This window comes from Otolemur garnettii, unplaced genomic scaffold, assembly GCF_000181295.1.
Source record: "Otolemur garnettii isolate 467f Iridium unplaced genomic scaffold, OtoGar3 scaffold00213, whole genome shotgun sequence".
NCBI lineage: Eukaryota > Metazoa > Chordata > Mammalia > Primates > Galagidae > Otolemur > Otolemur garnettii.
The window spans coordinates 641,788-659,161 of NW_003852608.1; the positions used below are offsets into that span (position 1 = coordinate 641,788).

At 41.1% G+C, this 17,374-nt stretch overlaps 1 protein-coding gene across 1 annotated transcript in view; it reads right to left on the minus strand.

Moving 5' to 3' along the window:
• Window positions 1-10,190: 10,190 nt before the first annotated feature.
• Window positions 10,191-17,374, minus strand: part of DLGAP1 (DLG associated protein 1) — a 342,771-nt gene continuing 335,587 nt past the window's right edge. The window contains exons 10-11 of the mRNA XM_003801620.2: window positions 13,436-13,588; window positions 10,191-10,400 (exon numbers count right to left, since the gene is read on the minus strand). Of these exons, the coding sequence (XP_003801668.1) occupies window positions 10,191-10,400; window positions 13,436-13,588 (363 nt within the window). The remainder of the gene's footprint in view (window positions 10,401-13,435; window positions 13,589-17,374) is intronic.

Here is a 17,374-nt window from a genome sequence, read left to right on the forward strand (position 1 = left end):
AAAAAAAAAAAAAAAAAGTTAAAACTAGGAACTAAGGGAAAAATGTAACTAGCAGCATACAAACTGTTGCCTGTGGTATACACCTAACCATCAGAGCACTTCCATTCGACTCCCACTCCCAGCTGGTACCACCTTGGTGAGCACTGTCCTGTGCCAGAGATGGTTCCTAGACCTGCATCGAAGGTGTGTGAAAATAGATCTAATTTTCTGATGGGTTCACACTCTGGGGCTAAGGTTATGATTCCTCCTTCCTTTGCTTCTAGCAGCTTTGTTCTGGGAATTACAGAAAAGACTGCATTAAAGCCACCTCCACGTTTCTAGAACCCCCACCCTGTCCGTGTTGAGAGCCTGGTGTATTTATGGCCTGTCTCTGAATTTACTTTATGAAGGTTTTGTTTCACAGTTTGCAAAGGGAGGCGCTAACGTGGCCTGTGCTTATTATCCCAGATGCTGGAGAGGGGGAGGCAGAAGGATCACTTGACACCAGGAGTTTAAGACCAGTCTGGGCAACATAATGAGACGGTGTCTCTAGGAAAAAAAATAAAAAACATCCAGGCACAGTGGCTCACAGCTGTAATCCTAGCGGTCTGGGAAGCCAAGGCAAGAAAATTGCTTGAGCTCAGGAGTTTGAGACCAGCCTGAACAAGAGCAAGATCTAGTCTCTACCAAAAATAGAAAACAATTAGCTGGGCATAGTGACAGGCACCTGTAGTCCTAGCTATGAGGGAGGCTGAGGCAAGGGGATCATTTGTACCCATTAGTTTGAGATTGCTGTGAACTACGCTGAGGCCATGGCACTCTAGTCTGAGGCAACAGACTCTGTCTCAAAAATAAACAAACAAAACAAAACAAAAACAAACAAATGTAGGTGCTAAAACTCACGCATGTTTGGTGATGTGGAGATCTGTGAAAATCAATGTAGTCTTTTTGGAAAGCCATTTGATAATATTTAAAACAAACATGGGTGCCTATTTGTCTAGGAATAGGACCTGTACATACATGTTTGCACATTTACTGAAAATATGCTGTAAAACAATTTTCACTTCATGTTTTTTTTAATCATAGCACAATTCATAAAAATAACCTAAAAGTTTACCACTAAATAACATATTAGGGCTTATTCATGAAATGGGGTGCTAGGGACTCATTAAGAAAAATAGTTGGATAATAGTGTTTTGTGGTGGGACAGTACATTACAGATAAAAAAAGGTGACGAGCAAAGGACTGTGCAGAGTATGTTCCCATTTTGTTAGGAAAAAAGTTATACACATAGTTGAATATTCATAGGTAATTTGGGGGGGATATATGTGCAATACTCTGTCAAAGATGTTCACTGTCCCAGAAAAGAACAAGAGGGAAATGTCAGGCCCCCTGTCATTGGGTGTTCTTTTGTTCTCTCTTTTTAATTTTTTTATTTTTTTATTTTTTTTATTAATTTTTTAAATTTTTTTTAGAGACAGAGTCTCACTTTGTCACCCTCGGTAGAGTACCGGGGTGTCATAGCTCACAGCAACTTCCAGTTCTTTATTTTTTTTTTTTTTGCATTTTTTGGCCAGGACTGGGTTTGAACCCACCACCTCTGGCATATGGGGCAGACTCCCCACTCCTCTAAGCCACAGGCGCTGCCCCAGCCTCCAGCTCTTGGGCTTAGGTGATTCTCTTGTCTCAGCCTCCCGTGTAGCTGGGACTACAGATGCCTATTTTTTGTTGCAGTTTGGCTGGGCCTAGTTCAAACCCGCCACCCTCAGTATATGGGGCCAGTCCCCTGCCCACTGAGCCACAGGCCCTACCCCCCTTTAGTTCTCTTTGAATTTTTCATCTATGTAATTTTTTCACCAGAAAAAATTACCCCGTGCAGATCAATGGCTGTGTCTTGCACATCTCATACAAATGTATGAGCAAAAGATCTGATGTCAGACTGGACTTAAGTGGCAACTCGGTCACTTCCCAGAGGACCATGGGAGCCTCTTCAATCTTTTTGTAAGTCACTTGCAGTGAGGGTTAACTTCATAGGGTTACCAAGAGGATTGATGTATAGGATACACATAAAACAGTCCAGCCAGGGCACAAAGTGCTTTTCCCAGTAAATGTAAAGTATGTAATTATAATATTAATGATAATATTGAACATTTATTTACCATTTACCGTGTATCTGACACTTGCTTGTAATGACTTTTGGGTATGTTAATTCATTGAATCTTACAGCAACTCTATGAGATAGGTACTATTTTCATCCTAATTGTACCAATGTGGAAACCGAGGCACAGAGAGGTCAAATAGCTTGCCCAAGAAGGCACAATTAGTAAGGGGCAGAGCTGATATTCAAACTGAATAGTCTGGCTTCCAACTAGGCTCTTACTCACTTACAGAATGGCCCTGTCCCTGCTTGGCACACTTTTTGAGGCTGGTGAGAGGTGAGTTAAATTTCCAAAAAAACCTGAGGAATGTTTCTCCAACATCCAAGAGAAACGCTGGGAATATGTGTAAAGCATCTTATAAGGTTACAGCAATGCCAATCAATCCCAAGTCTGAATATTAGAATCAAAATAACCTGGATGTTTCCCTCTGTGAGTCTGCAGTCACTGGTAGCTCTGCTGGGGAATCACTACTTTGAGCTGAAGCCAGCCGGGATAGCAGGCACCTTTATGTATCCACCACCTGTGGGCAAATTTAAATCCTCACAGCCATGGAGGACCTGCTCTGTTAAAGGAGGATCAGCCAGTGGCACGGCTCTGTCAGAACGACTTCTCTCGGGTGGTGGGTCAACTTTCTCATAACTGTGGAGACTTGGTTTTTTCTTTAGGTAAGCATTTTTAAAATATTTAATGCAAGTTCTCTTGGTTGAATATTTAACTCCATTCTAACATCTTGTCTTTGTCAGAAGAATAGCTGGTTCTCGGCCTCCTCGTGACCTATCTTCAGATGAAGGGCCCTTGAGAACATGCAGAATCCAGCCGCAGACAGCTCTGGAACTGGCTGGCTAAGGCCAAAGCATCTTAGGTCCTCCACAGCAACATGTTTTATTCTCTGTCTTTGTCTCCAGAATTATTTGAATAACCATCCCCCACTTCACCACCATTTACAAAGTGCTTAACACTCATTTGCTTTCAATCTGGGGAAGCCCTGTTTTCCTGTGCTGCCTCCTCTTTACTGTTCCAATTTTCTAAACTATTGATCCAGTTTTCACTCTCTCTACTGTTCCAATTTTCTAACTATTGATCCAATTTTCACTCTCTCTGTAAGATTTCATGGATTTCATTCTAGACAATCTACCATGTTTCCCCCAAAATAAGACCTACCCCCAAAATAAGCCCTAGCAGGATTTCTATGCATTTGTTAAATATAAGCCCTATCCCATAATAAGACCTAGTGATGGGCATGGCTATACAGCGTATTTGCATAGCCACGCCCTGCATTTTTGCCAGGAGCAGTAAAGAAGACTGGAATACCTTTTGTCTGCCACAGCTCTTTTCTCCAAGCCTTTGCACTTGCGCAGGTGCTCATGTGCACATGTGGTAACCACGGTCACAGGCATCCTATTGCGCAGGTGCGAACGGCTAGGGGAAAGGAGTTCACACATCACTAGTGCCAGCCCCACCAACAAGGTTGGCTTCCCCTGTCAGGTTCCAGAAGAAGACGACTTAACTGTATTTGAATAAATGTAGACTGTTGTTTATACTTAATAAAAATAAGACATCCCTTGAAAATAAGCCCTTGTGTGTCTTCTTGAGAAAAAATAAATATAAGACTGTCTTATTTTCGGGGAAACACAGTAGTCGTTAAGGGATCCCTGGTGCACCAGCTCAAAACTAGACACACAGACACCAGCTCCTTGAAAAGCTCTCCCCCTCCCCGAAATCGTTACCAACTCATTACATTGCTTGACTAATGTTAGGAAACAATTCAGGAGCACTTGAGTTGCTCGTTGGTGTTTGCCAAGCTCAGTGTTGGAAGTGCCAGGCTCATCAAGACCTCCCAGGTATTGCTGTTCTGGCCGTCAGCCAAGGTCAACTCCTGTCAGTGACAGTAAGAGCAGTAAGGCTCTTCCCTCTGAGCATGGGGTGGGGGCGGGGGTGGTGGTGTTCCAGAAAGGTGTTACATTAATTCAAACAGGAAAGGAATCTCAGGGTAAATCATTCAAACTATCCCTTTTCTACTTTTGTTCAAGTTCTTCCGTTACAATTTACTTCTTATCTGACTTAAAAATTATAGGTAAACATTGCATTGGTTAAAGCTGTTAAGTACATTAAGTTTTATTCTAGAAAGGAAATGATGTGACAAATCTGGTATTTTTAAAATGTCACATGCAGAAGTAAACATTTTCTATAGCACAAGCTTATTCTTCAAGACAAAAAAAGAAAAAAAGCCCTCTAAAACATATCCTTCTTTTTTTTTAGTAGAATATTTTTATTTTAACCTGGGGAGATGTTTCTTTGACTATAGTTCATGGGGCCATCTATAGTATCTTCTAAGTCCTTGGATGTTTCTCCTCCCTTTTCATAATTGAGATTGCTGGTAGGCCTTGGATACAAAATCCTTGGCTTGGTGCCTGTAGCTCAGTGGTTAAGACTCTGGCCACATACACTGGGGCTGGCAGTTTCAAACCCAGCCCAGGCCTGCTAAACAACGACAGCAACAAAAATTAGCCAGGCGTTGTGGTGGGTGCCTGTAGTCCTAGCTACTGTGGAAGCTGAGGCAAGAGAATTGCTTAAACCCAGGAGTTCAAGGTTGCTGTGACATAGTGAGACTGTCTCAAAAAAAAGAAAAGAAAAAGAAAAAAAAAGTCTTTAACAAAAAGGAAATATTCATCAACTGCCGGCCATATACGCAAATCTCAGGAGGCTAGCTTTGAAGGAATACTTTCCATTTGCAGAGCCCTGATCTTCAGAAGCAATCAAAGTATCAGGATTTAAGACTCCAGAAATCTAGCACTGTCATTTATAGTCTCCTTATAGATTCAATCGAAGGATGTAGTTTCCCCCAAGTAACAGAAAACACTCAGGCTCGATTTGCTTCTGCTTCCCATTTTCCAAAGTGAAAGGGAGAGTTTTTCTAACTGAAGAATCTTTTCATTAAGATCTCAAGAGACGTTTCCTAGGAACGCTGATTCAACCTATCCAATTTCCAGACGAAATTAGCACCTACTTCTTCAAGAAGACGGACAACAAGTGTGCAGGGGAAGAGAGGCATCTTAATCAGGACCAGTGAAAACATTTTGTGCCATAAATAGCAGAGCTATTTGCTGGGCTACACCGCAGAGCTTGACTTTTGGGATTTGGGACAATTTGCTTGCTTTTGGGCATTTTCTGTATGATCAGTCTTTTGCTCATTGACAAAGAGGATCTATCGAAATAATCCCTGGGCTGTGTAAACTGAGAGACGCAGACATCAGGAATCAGGGATTCACATTCCTGTAATTTCCTGCTGGTGCCTCCCTGGGCCAGCAGCAAGCCCAGAGCAGAGCTTAGGACCAGGAAGTAGCACACTGTTTCTCCTCTCTCTGCTTCACAGGAGAGGATGAGTGACTTACAGTGGAATGTAAGACCTATTTCATAAACTTGTACAAGTAAGTGAGTTGGAACGATGGGAGAGTTTCAGACAGGGCCCCCAGTTTCTGTTTGCAAAAGGAGTTGATTTGATCATGGCTCAGAAGCTAAAAGTCAAACAGCCTCTTGAGCAAACCCCAGGTAAATTTCGGCACCCTTCAGTATCAGTGGCATTTGAGAATGAACACACTCAGACACCGTAATTTTTAATATGTCATTTATTTAAAGCAAAATCAATTCATAGTCTTAAGGGGTGGAACTCAAAGATATAAAAAGAAAGTCACATTCAGAACAAACAGTTTTGTTCAATTTCTATAAAAAAAAAGACCCTAAATTACATTTTGGGGGGTGGAGGGAGGGTGGGACCTCAAAACATGGAAAATTGCTTCACTGAAATTCAAATTTCTACATACAAAAGCTAACTCATTTTGTTCTGGGATTAACTGAAATGTTTAAAGAGCCAGGATGAAATATAAGAATTAATATGTGAAAAAGCAAAAATTAGAATCACAGTTAAGACTATGGGAATAGTCAGTGCATGAACCAAAGTAATGAGATCTTTGTAACCTCACAGGGATTTAGTCACTTAATTATTCTTGGTTCAAAGCCGTGTCAAAAGAACAATACATTATTTTGGTGACAGGCCTGGCTCTTACTTATGTGCAAAAAATTAGAAAAAGTGGCTGATGTGGTCACCAATTTCTAAGTTTGTTGCATGTAGGTGGATGGGTTTACCCGAGAACTTGGTGAGGATTAGGAAGAAGCATTACAGACACAGGTTTCTGAATGGTGGCATTTTCAAGTAACAGATAAGTGAAAGCCCAGTTGGTAAAATATTCTAATTTACCTTTTTTTTGGGGGGGGATACATCTGTATTATTTTTATAAAGTTTACAAATATGACCTAGAAGACGAAAACCAGATGAAATTGACAATGGCAAATACTTAGCATTTTTAAATGTGGGAAGAATGATAGAGACTATACAGAGAAAGAGCAAAGACTGGTTCTGAACCCCGATCTGTCCCTTAATAATTGTGTCACACTGGGCAATTCATTAAATCTCCATGAACACAGTTTTTATATAACTGTGAGAATAGCATGAAAACCACCCAGCATTACTAGGGTTTTCCCTACCTTTGAGAACTGTGTAGGAAACAGAACAGATGAAATAACAGGCAAAGAAGTTGAAGTGGGTAAAATATATACAGATTTGCACATCTGAAAGGCTAAGAGCTGCCATAGAAAACATACTGGATACTCGCTGAAATCCATCTCTTGACCAGAGACTTCATTTTTGGGTGATTTTTAATCCTTCAGTATGGAAATCTCTTCAATAGGATGCAAACTCTCCCTACCTGCTGACCAGTGAGTAGCATACAACTTGTGAAAGTTAGAAGGATAGACTTCTTCATTACTTAACTCTTCCCCTCACAAAGCAATTACTTATATTTTGGAAGAAGTGGGACTCTATAATCAAAAACACTCAGACCTGAAAGCAGTGCATTAATTATTTTATTAATTTCTTCTTTTTACATTATGGGAAACATTCATCTATTTACAACTTTTTTTTTCCACACACAATCTAGGTAAAGAAGCCTATGAAATTCCAATTCATAAAGCCATAAAAATGTTCCCCACCCCTCCATCTGAAGGCTTTCAAATGAATCTTTTTTTTTTTTCCAAACCAAAATAATTTTTAAAAATTACATTTGGGAATTCAGATATGCTAGTGATTTACATTCCAGTTATTTAAAATATGCATCTAGACATGTTTTAAAAAAGAAATGGTAAATTCACAAGGATAAGGCTTAAATTAAAGTGGTAATGCACAAACATTAAGGAAACATCTATAAATAACAGAAATATATTACAAATAAATTAGTTCTATTTACCATTTCAAATATTAAAAATCTTTAATCCATTTCTTCATCTCTCTTTACAAAAAGGTTATGTGAATTGTATGGAAACATCTGCAAAAAATATAATAAATACTTAATTTCTTTGAACGTTTTTTGATGTGGGAGACAAACTTCTTTTGTAATCCCTCCCTCCCCAAGAAAATGCCCAACACCTTTATACCAAAGTTAAACAAAATAAGTAATTTTTCAGGGTACGTACATTTTCCATTATGAACTAAAAAACATTTCTACAAATCACATCAAAAAGAACAATGTAACAAAGGTTATGCTCATGAATGTCAGTTTAAGGGGTCAAGCAGCATTGTGGGGGTCGTGTTCTAACATCAATAATTAGCTTTTTATAAAGTGTTTATACAATTTAAACTGCATTTTTTAAGGAAGGCAAAGGTCATGATGCCCTGTAGGCGTTGAGCTAAAAGATTTAAAATTCTTACCAAAAATAGCTTATGAATATACAAATACCATTCACTTAGACAAGATAAATAGGCCTTCTCTTATTTCTCTTTAAAATATCCTGGGCTGAATCAGTTCCCAAAGAAATTATTGTAGGATGATCTTGAATCATACTAGAAATCTATTTCTTAATCCAAATCGTAATTCTGCCTCAGGGCACGGAGCTGTAATTATGAACATGGATCTTGAAATGAATGCTGCTTCGTTCGAGTTAATCTGTGAGTTCCGAGTCATTCTCACTACTGAACATGACCATAGGCTACCCAAGTGGCAGTTGGCCTTACTCAATGCAAACTTTGTGTGACTTGGGACTTTTCATTGCTGCTACAAGGTAAAGAAAAGGTGTATTCTTTTTAAAACTAGCAAATACTTGAAGCTCAAAATCTCTCTATGCTCCAATTTTCCAAAGCACTCAACGTGCTTTGTTCACCCTAGTTAAAAGTTGGTTGGTTGGTTTTAAAATTAGTAGCCCTTTTCTTGTAAACCACAGCAGTAAACATTTGTGCCCTGTTTATAAAGATAGCTCAAAGCATCAATGGCTCTGAGAGGTAGCGAATTCTCTAGTGGTTTTAGAGTATGTTTGTGAAAATACTGGTTGCCAGAATCCATCACCTCTCTGAATTTCGTAAGTAAAATTAAATTAGCACCTGGCTATGATAGTGTGTTTTTTAAAAAAGCTTCTCTGGTGCAAGCATATTTGATGTATGTTTTTAAAAGTCTTTCACTTTTCCATGGTAATTTCTAATGCTTTAGGGTGTGAGCTGGACATAAAATGCCAGTGATACTTTAAGATTGCCACATTCTAAATGTTTAAACTGCTACAAGTAAGGGCATTTAAAGACAACTTCAGCTAGACACCAATGCACACTGCCTGTCAATCATGACTTAAAATGTAAATCAACCATCTCTGCCAAAAGCCTGGATTTCTTTCATGGTTTATGAATCATGACTATTCCCCCTCCTTATGGTGGCTGACCCTGCAGGTCAAATTTCTTCTCTCACTACGCAGAGCCTCAAGATAACAGTGGCAGCTCTCTAGAGTGAGGCAGCATGTCTGTTGGGGTAGAAGATTCGTTTTGGCCATTTGACACAGGACAAAATCCTATGCTAGGTACTACTGGACTCTGTCTAGTCCTGAGAGGAGACTAAAGGAGAAAAAATATCTGAAATACGAACCACTTAGGTAAAATAAATGGGTGTGTAGCATTCAAAGGGATGGTAGGAAAACCCAAACTTGGCTCTGAAAACAGCCTTCCTGCCATCTGCAGCGCTTCCTAAGCAGACCTGTACTTACATGCCTGTCGTTAGGTAGACCCACCAGGATGGACACCAGCAAATTACCAGAACACGTTCCCCTTGGACGACCACCGCCACAACAACAATATAATATACAGAGTACAATGAAAGTTGAGAAAGCATGTAAGGTCTAAATTGTCTTAATAATAGGACAAAAAAAACCCTATGTTGTATCTTAAACCATCACACTTTCTTTGCCTTGCCTTTGTTCATTTTATTGCCTTTCGGAATGATTAATTTCCCTGAAAGATCGAATTTACAATCTTCTGCTGATTGAAACATTTGAAGCTGTGATCGATGAAGTTAACAGTGAGGCAGTTTGTGCAGCTGTGAGCGGCGCAGGTGCCCCCAGCACCTGCAGGTCTTGCTTCTCCCTTCCCTGCGACACTCCCAGATCCCCCACCCCCAGGCCAGACTCTAACTCACTCACTGATTCCCGCGAGATGGTGATTTCTGAGATTGGAAATAAAGTGTTCCATCTGCTTGTTTAAAAAGAATAACCACTTAGGGGAAATAAAGGGAGCCCTAGTTTCCTTCATGTGGAAGACGGTCAAGTCCAAAGGATCACCCTGTGATACTGGATTTCTGAAATACCCTATGGTTTAATATTGCTGAGCTCTAGGAACAGACTAGCTCAAGAGAACTGAGGATGGCGGGTGACCTAAAGGTGCCATTTCTACACAGGTGGGTTTGGCTTTGCCCAGAAAATAAAGGGTGGGGGGTTTTTTGTTTGTTTTTTATGAGGCAGGGTGACAGCATCGGTAGGGGGTGGGGGTCGAAGCGCGGTGAGAAGATGGGCCCGCAGGTCCCGGGAGCGTGGGGAGGGCTGGCGGACGGCTCCTGCGAGGTGGACAGCTACGCCACGACAGTGGAAGTCACCGAGCGCAGAAACAGACGGGCTCGGAGGGGTCGGGGCAGGAGAGACGGCAGAGGGCGGAGGGGAGGAGTTGGGGACAGATACTTGGCCGGGCGGCGCTCAGAGCCGGGTCTGCGCCTCGGGGATGTAGATCTCGATGCTCTCGGCGCTCTCGGTGGCCGAGTTCTGGCGGACGGACGCGGCGCGCTTGGCGGCCATCAGGCGCTTGCGGGCCTCCTGGCGCTGCGAGCTCTCCAGCGAGCGCTCCCGGATCAGCGGCGCGGGGCCCTTCGCCGGCTTCTTTGGCACTGGAGGAGGGGCCCTTCGCTCCTGATCAAAGCAGAAGGTTCAGGACATTACACAGCTTCTCAGGACAAGCTTGGGAAAAACTGGGATAGGTCAGTAGTTAAGACATTTTTTTTTCCCTAACCTAAGGGTGGTAAGTTCTGATCTGCACACTGTATGTATGTATATATTTTTTCTTCATTATTCTGGCTTGGGTATTCAAAAGATGTAGGGGAAAAAAAATCCCGGTAAGCTTAAGGCCAAGGGCAAGGCTGGGTTGAAGAACTATGTCTCTCCAAGGGAAGGATGTGGTATTTTAAATGCCCCCTGCTGAAAGACCGTAGCTCCCCAGCACACCGAGTGTGGTTCTCTCTGGAGATTCCAGACTCTTCCTGGTGCCAGACGGGCTAGGAAGCAGCGGCAGCAGCGTCCGAGAACTCTGCATCGCCTCTAAGGAGGTAACTCATCAGGTGCAAGCTGGGTTCAGAAATTAAAAACCTCTCCACCCTCTCTCCAGGCCCACCCAGGCACCTTTCCCCCAAACCTAAAGAACCAAATGAGGAGGAAGAGATACGACTTCTGACTGTGTTCTCAGCTCGGCTGGTGCACATCACACGTGAATACGCATGCAGTCTACTGGGCAGGGGCACCAGAGACGGAGCACACTGGTATTTCCCAGGCTCCCGAGTGGAGTCCGTTCCAGGATGACTCTTACTAGGGGCCTCGGATGGCTGTGGTGGCCCGCAGGCAATTCCTATCACGGGGCCAGAAACTGTGCCAGGGGAAGTTAACACAGGATGAAAGGGGTCATCCCTCTTAAGCAGCAGCAAACTATAAAACAGGGAGATATTTCCAATGTCACTGCAAAAACGAAAGATGTTCTCCCTTTGGTAGGAAAAAAATGCAGTGTGAAAGAATGAGGCATCTATCCAAGGATTTTCAGAGAGAGAAGTTTGGACTTACAGACTATGAGAAAGTCCATATAAATCTGAAGTCTTGATTTTAAATAAAATGCCCGCAATTCTCATAAAACTAGCTGTGAAGATGATCTTAGGATATGGATTCTCTCATTTTTATGGACAGCATATCCTGTCCAACGATATGAATCATTTTTGTGATTCTCCAAAGGGCACTGTTTGTCTTAACACTCATGCTTAGCATAGCGGCTCCTTGCTTGCCAGGAGCTGAGCTTGCCAGCTCAGCTTAACACCCTGGCTTGCCCTGCCGCCTCTTTAAGGTGGAGTTTGTGTAGCATAAAGGAGAGAACAGGAGAGCACAGAGAGCAAATGATATTCCACCCATTTCGGTTGTGTTCGTTCATTCCCCCCCCCCCAGGTTCATGGGGTGATGAAAAGCTCTGATCATAGACAAAGTCCATTAAAAAATAAACAAACAATTTTAAAATCAGTCTAACTGAAGATTTACTTTGTTACATATATCAATTCTTAGCATCACTTTTTTTTTTTAGATATTTTGAATCTCCATGGTGGGGTAACTCAGTGAATATTTTTAAAAGTATAAAATTTGCCAGGCTGTAATCCTAGCACTTTGGGAGGCTGAAGCAGGTGGATTGTTTGAGATCAGCCTGAGCAGGAGGGAGACCTTGTCTCTATTAAAAATAGAAAAACTAGCTGGGCATTGTGGTGAGTTTCTGTAGTCCCAGCTGCTCAGGAGGCTGAGGCAAAAGGATTGCTTGAGCCCAAGAGGTGATTGAGATTGCTGTGAGCTATGGTGCCACGGTAGTCTACCGAGGGCAATAGGGACTGTCTCAAAAAAAAAAAAAAAGTATAAATATTAGATATTTTTTAGTCATTTTTCTTTCTTTGTGTATTTTTTTAACAATAATTCTTTTTTTAAAATCACTGAATGAGAAATTAGATGAGCTCCGAAAACTAAATTACCAGCATGTGTACATCTGTAGTGTTTTCTTAAAATAAGGTTGATTTTAAAAAAGCTTATCTAGGAGGTAGTTTTAAACATAGACTAAAGAAAACTAGATTGGGTGCAAATGCTTGGCTTTCCAAGCGAGAAGAATACATCCTGGTACTTCCAAGTTTAACACTAAACTCCCAGTTTGATGGTGACAGAACTTAAGATAGGGGAGGGTAGGAGAGCACTGCCATCTTGTCACCTACAGATGGTCCCTAGGGACTGAATTTCTCCTGGGAGTCCATCGACCCCAAGAACCCTGACAATATCATGCACAGCAGCAGAACGAATTGGATAAGTAAGCAGACCTGAAAGGGGCAGGGCCACCAGCACTTCAAGGTAATTGCCAGCTCTAATTTTCAGAGAATAACTTTGTTGGAACAATTTGACTTGAGGCCATTGGAGAGTAAAGGGTTAAAAAAGTCATGCTTGACAGGCTGAGCTGCACATTGGATACCTGTGTGAGCCTGCTGGAACCACCATAATCAGATGCGAAAATTACAATTGATTAATTAAAGTAAAATAATTTAAGTCTTTATTTCTAAACTGTTGCAATGAGGACCCCAGTGAGCAATATTCCCCAAGGCAAATCAACCAAAAACAAAGCTCTTTTGAAAAAAAAAAAAATCCCAACATTTATATAATGTGAAACTTCATAGTGTATAGTTTTTGACTTGAACAACAGTGATTTCTTTATTACTATATTTATGAAATGAGTATCAAAGTCAGTTATTTTGCAGGGCTTCCTATTTTCCTCGAAAACACATCCTGGGGGGGGTGTAAGGAAGTTGAACTCTTGCTCTATGGATTCATGCACTGAAGATGTCATTTATTTTAGTTTAAAAAGCAAAATGGAGGCAGTTCCTTCCAGTGACTAAAATGGTTTAACTTAAAGTTTAATTGACAAAAAAGCGCCACATTCCCATTTTCCAATTCACAAAGACAGGTTTTTCTTTAAAAATATGCCTGAAACATATTACAGATCAGATCCCAAATGATTACTATGTAAACATTGTGATTACAATTAAATTAATATGATATCAGCTCCATTTCACATTGTAAACAGCAGGACTGAATGCAGAAGCCTATTTAGACTGTCCAGTGTTTGTGCAGGTTTTTAAATGAACCATACAAAATCTACATTGTTCTACCTTCTTGTCAAGGGGATCCATCTGTTTCCAATTATTGGCCTTTAACTGATGAAGTTCATCAAATTTCATACTAATATTTTCTATGGACAACTGCAGCATGTCCCAAAACCCCGCCAAATCCTGGGAGGTGGGCCTTGGATGAGCATTAGGATTCTGTAAAAGAGAAAGAAAAATATTCACGCATTAGAGGCAATTCATGACAACCAGCACAGGGTCAGGGAGGCAATTTTAAATATTTCAAATAACATAGGGAAGATGAGTTCCTTTTGGTTTTCAGACCATAGATAAAAGTCAAGTTACAAACAATAATTTTATACACTCATCCATTTGAGTCACTCATCCATTTGATTCCCAAATGTCAAGGTTGTAAAACTTTTCTATTGTGATACAAGATCTATCTATCAGTATGGTGTGGGGGAAGGGTCTAAACATTTGAAAAATCCCAAAAGGTGTGATCAATTACAGGATCCGTGCAAAAACACCATATTTCAATAAAAGTACCACCTTTAAAAAAAAAAAAACACAGTATATTATTATTAGAGTGGCTATTTGACTGCATGCCACACAATTTATTCAGAGAACAGATAAGGAATCTAAAATAAGATTAGTTTTAATATCCATATTGAGTAAAATATGAAGGTAAACAAATGAGTAATAAAATATTGGATTTTCAAAGTACTATGTGTTACTGTGTGTTTAATCATCAAGTTGTTACTAATATAGAAGTAATTTTATCATATGACTGCTTTGACAGAATCATTTGGAAATTAGTTTTAAATTGTCCATAGCATAACATAATATAGCAAATGTGAGAACACATTACCTGCACGTACATATATATCTGTATGTAATGACCCACTGGCTAGATAATAGTAAAGGTTCTTCGGTGGTTGAGAATTGACTTTCTTTGCCCCATCCTGGTATCCCTGACAATAGTTAAGTGTGCCCTTAATTGATATGATCTAAGACAGAAAAAGCACAACTCAGATACTGCAGGTGTCATGCCTTTTGTCATCATTACCTACAACAGTAGCTAAAGGCATTCAGGTCAGGCGGGGCCTCCATATGTCAGTAGCTTTTAGCTGGTGTCTGTTTTGGTTACTTCTCAGTATTTCAGGCAGTTGGATAGACTATGAAACCTCATGTCATACAATAATGGGAGGCCAGTGTGTACTTTTAAAACTAACTCCCAACAAAAAATGATAGTATCAGAATTTTGGAAAGTACAAGGTCAATGACCATCAAAGTTAATAGGTTGGAAAGAACTTTTAAGTCCTTGAACAGACTAGTATTAGTGGCTTGGCTCAAAACAACTATAAATAAAGATGTGTTTATAAATTTAAAGTTCCAAAAACTACCCACAGTTATGAAGATCATCAGCAGAAATAAAAAGTTTTTAATTGCTTGATTCAGTATTAAAATCTAATGACATGAATTAAAGAAAAAGTTTCTCTGTAGTATTTTGATTTCATAAACTAAAAAACAGTGTTTCTTAATATCATCAGTGGTTCTCAACCTGTGGGTTGTGACCCTTTTGTAACAATTAAAATACATTGCGGCATTAGGAAGGTTCAGAACCACTGATCTAGATATTCTTCTAGAATAAACAGATATTAGGGTTTTTTGGGTTTTTTTTGTAGTTTTTTGCGGGGGCCAGGTTTGAACCCGCCACCTCTGGTATACGGGGCCTGGTGCCCTACTCCTTGAGCCACAGGCTCCACCCTAGATATTAGTTTTGATATAGTACCTCTCAAATACGATTTTATAATTTCACAATATATTTGGCTTTATTTTATTAGTAACTAAAAACTAAACTGTTCATATTTTGAAATTCAGTGAAGTCTTCAAATCATCACTGTATTGGCTAAATTATTTCAGTTTGCCAGTGTATGAAAAGATAGTGCAGGCGGCCCAGAGACTTAATGTGAGCACAGAGTAGTGTTTTCTTAAATTTACTTAACTCTGTATCATGGATAGGGTGACCAGAATTTAACATCGGTAAGGCGGGACAACATGGCCAGGGAGCAGGGCGGGGACGGGGCAGGGCCTGACAACAATCCAAACTTTGATAAGCAGTTTCCGATAATCACTTTTCAGCAATTATTTGTTATTATTACAGTTTAACATTATAAAATTAACAAAAATAATATAAAAATCATATTCTGGCAAAATAACCACAAGGCAGCCGAAAACCGTATATTCCCTTCTTGTTCTCCTGCCCGTTCGTGCATTTTTCCCAAAAATTGGGACTTTTTCTTTTTTTTTGAGACAGAGCCTCAAGCTGTCCCCCTGGGTAGAGTGCCGTGGCATCACAGCTCACAGCAACCTCCAACTCCTGGGCTCAAGCGAGTCTCCTGCGCCGCCTCCCGAGTAGCTGGGACCACAGGCGCCCGCCACAACGCCCGGCTATTTTTTGGTTGCAGCCGTCATTGTTGTTTGGCGGGTCCAGGCTGGGGATTCGAACCGCCACCTTAGGTGTACGTGGCTGGCTCCTTAGCCGGGTGAGCTACAGGCGCCGAGCCAAAAATTGGGACTTTTTAAAAACACCACGGGACGCGAGACAAATTGTTGAAAAGCAGGACTGTCCCGCCAAAAGCGGGACGTCTGGTCACCCTAATCATGGGCAATTTGTACCCTTCCCATAAGGAATCTCTTTGCCCCCACATGTCAAGAAGGTGGACAGGGAAATAGAAAGAACGCAGACTCAACACAGACCCGTGCACAAGGATTAATAGCTTGATCCTCAATACAAACCAGGCCATCTTGGAGACCAGAGGTAGGGGAGAGTGTAGAGGTGAGGAGGGCTGGGTTCCTTGATTTAGTTATGTTGAAAGGGTCAGCTTCTGTGCGTTCATTCTGAGCTTGAGCATCTGGTTTGGGATAATGTGTAAGTGTTTTAGAAGTAAAGAGCTATGATTTTCTCTTCTTCAGAGTAGGAACTCAGGAAATGAGGGCTGATTCTGAGGAATCATGATGCCACTTTTCTGCAGCCGGGGACCCAAGCAGCACCACCACCACCATCAGGCTACTGCACTTCCTACTGCCAAGGAGACAAAGCAGACTCCCCTCCCCTGAGATGAGGAGTGAACTCAAGGCCTGGTGAGATTTGCAGGGCTGAAGATCAAATAGACTGGGATTTGAATCTTGGCTCTGCCTTTCACCACGGGGCTCTGGGTAAGGATATTAGCTTTCCCCCATCTGTAAAACCATCATTCAAATAGTGACAGTATCAACTCCCCATGTTTGCTTTAAGAGTTTCTACCAGATCAGAAATGGAAAAACCCTTGGCATGGTGTTAGGCATACAGGAGGCTCTTGACCTTTTTGTAGGGGCCAGATTTGAGCAGCATCATGGCCCTCCTACCCCCTGTGTGCCTCAGTCTACCTCTAAAAGAGTTTCTCATATTTTACCCCTGAAGTTCCTCTAGTGGCCAAGGAATGTGAGCCCATCAAGAACGAGGAAGTGCTAAAAATTTACCTTTAACAAGGTAAGCATTTCCTAGAAGTCAAAATGCATCTGCAATCTCATCTTTAAAATCTGTGCAATGTTTACATTCTACTTCATAATATACTGCGCAACATATCATTCTTTTAACAAGCTATGCTGTGTTTTTCTCCGCAGATGCACACGTTGACTTCCTCATGTGCCTGCTGGCCTGCAGAGCAACGTAGCTTTCTATGAGCTTTCTTACATGTCCAGAATGAAGAACCACATGGCGCATGAGCAGTTTTGCAAATGGGCAGAAATTCCATATGTGGCACGTAGCTGAACCCTAGTAAAATATTTACGGGATTGCACATATCGATACATTTACTAATATAAATTATCTCCTAATCCAGAATAGATTTCTAAAAAGGTAAAAGAAAGGTCAGGTTATTTTTATTGCCAGGAGGACAAACAAGCTATAGGTGTGTTTGCAGGGCTGGGGGGGTGGGGTGG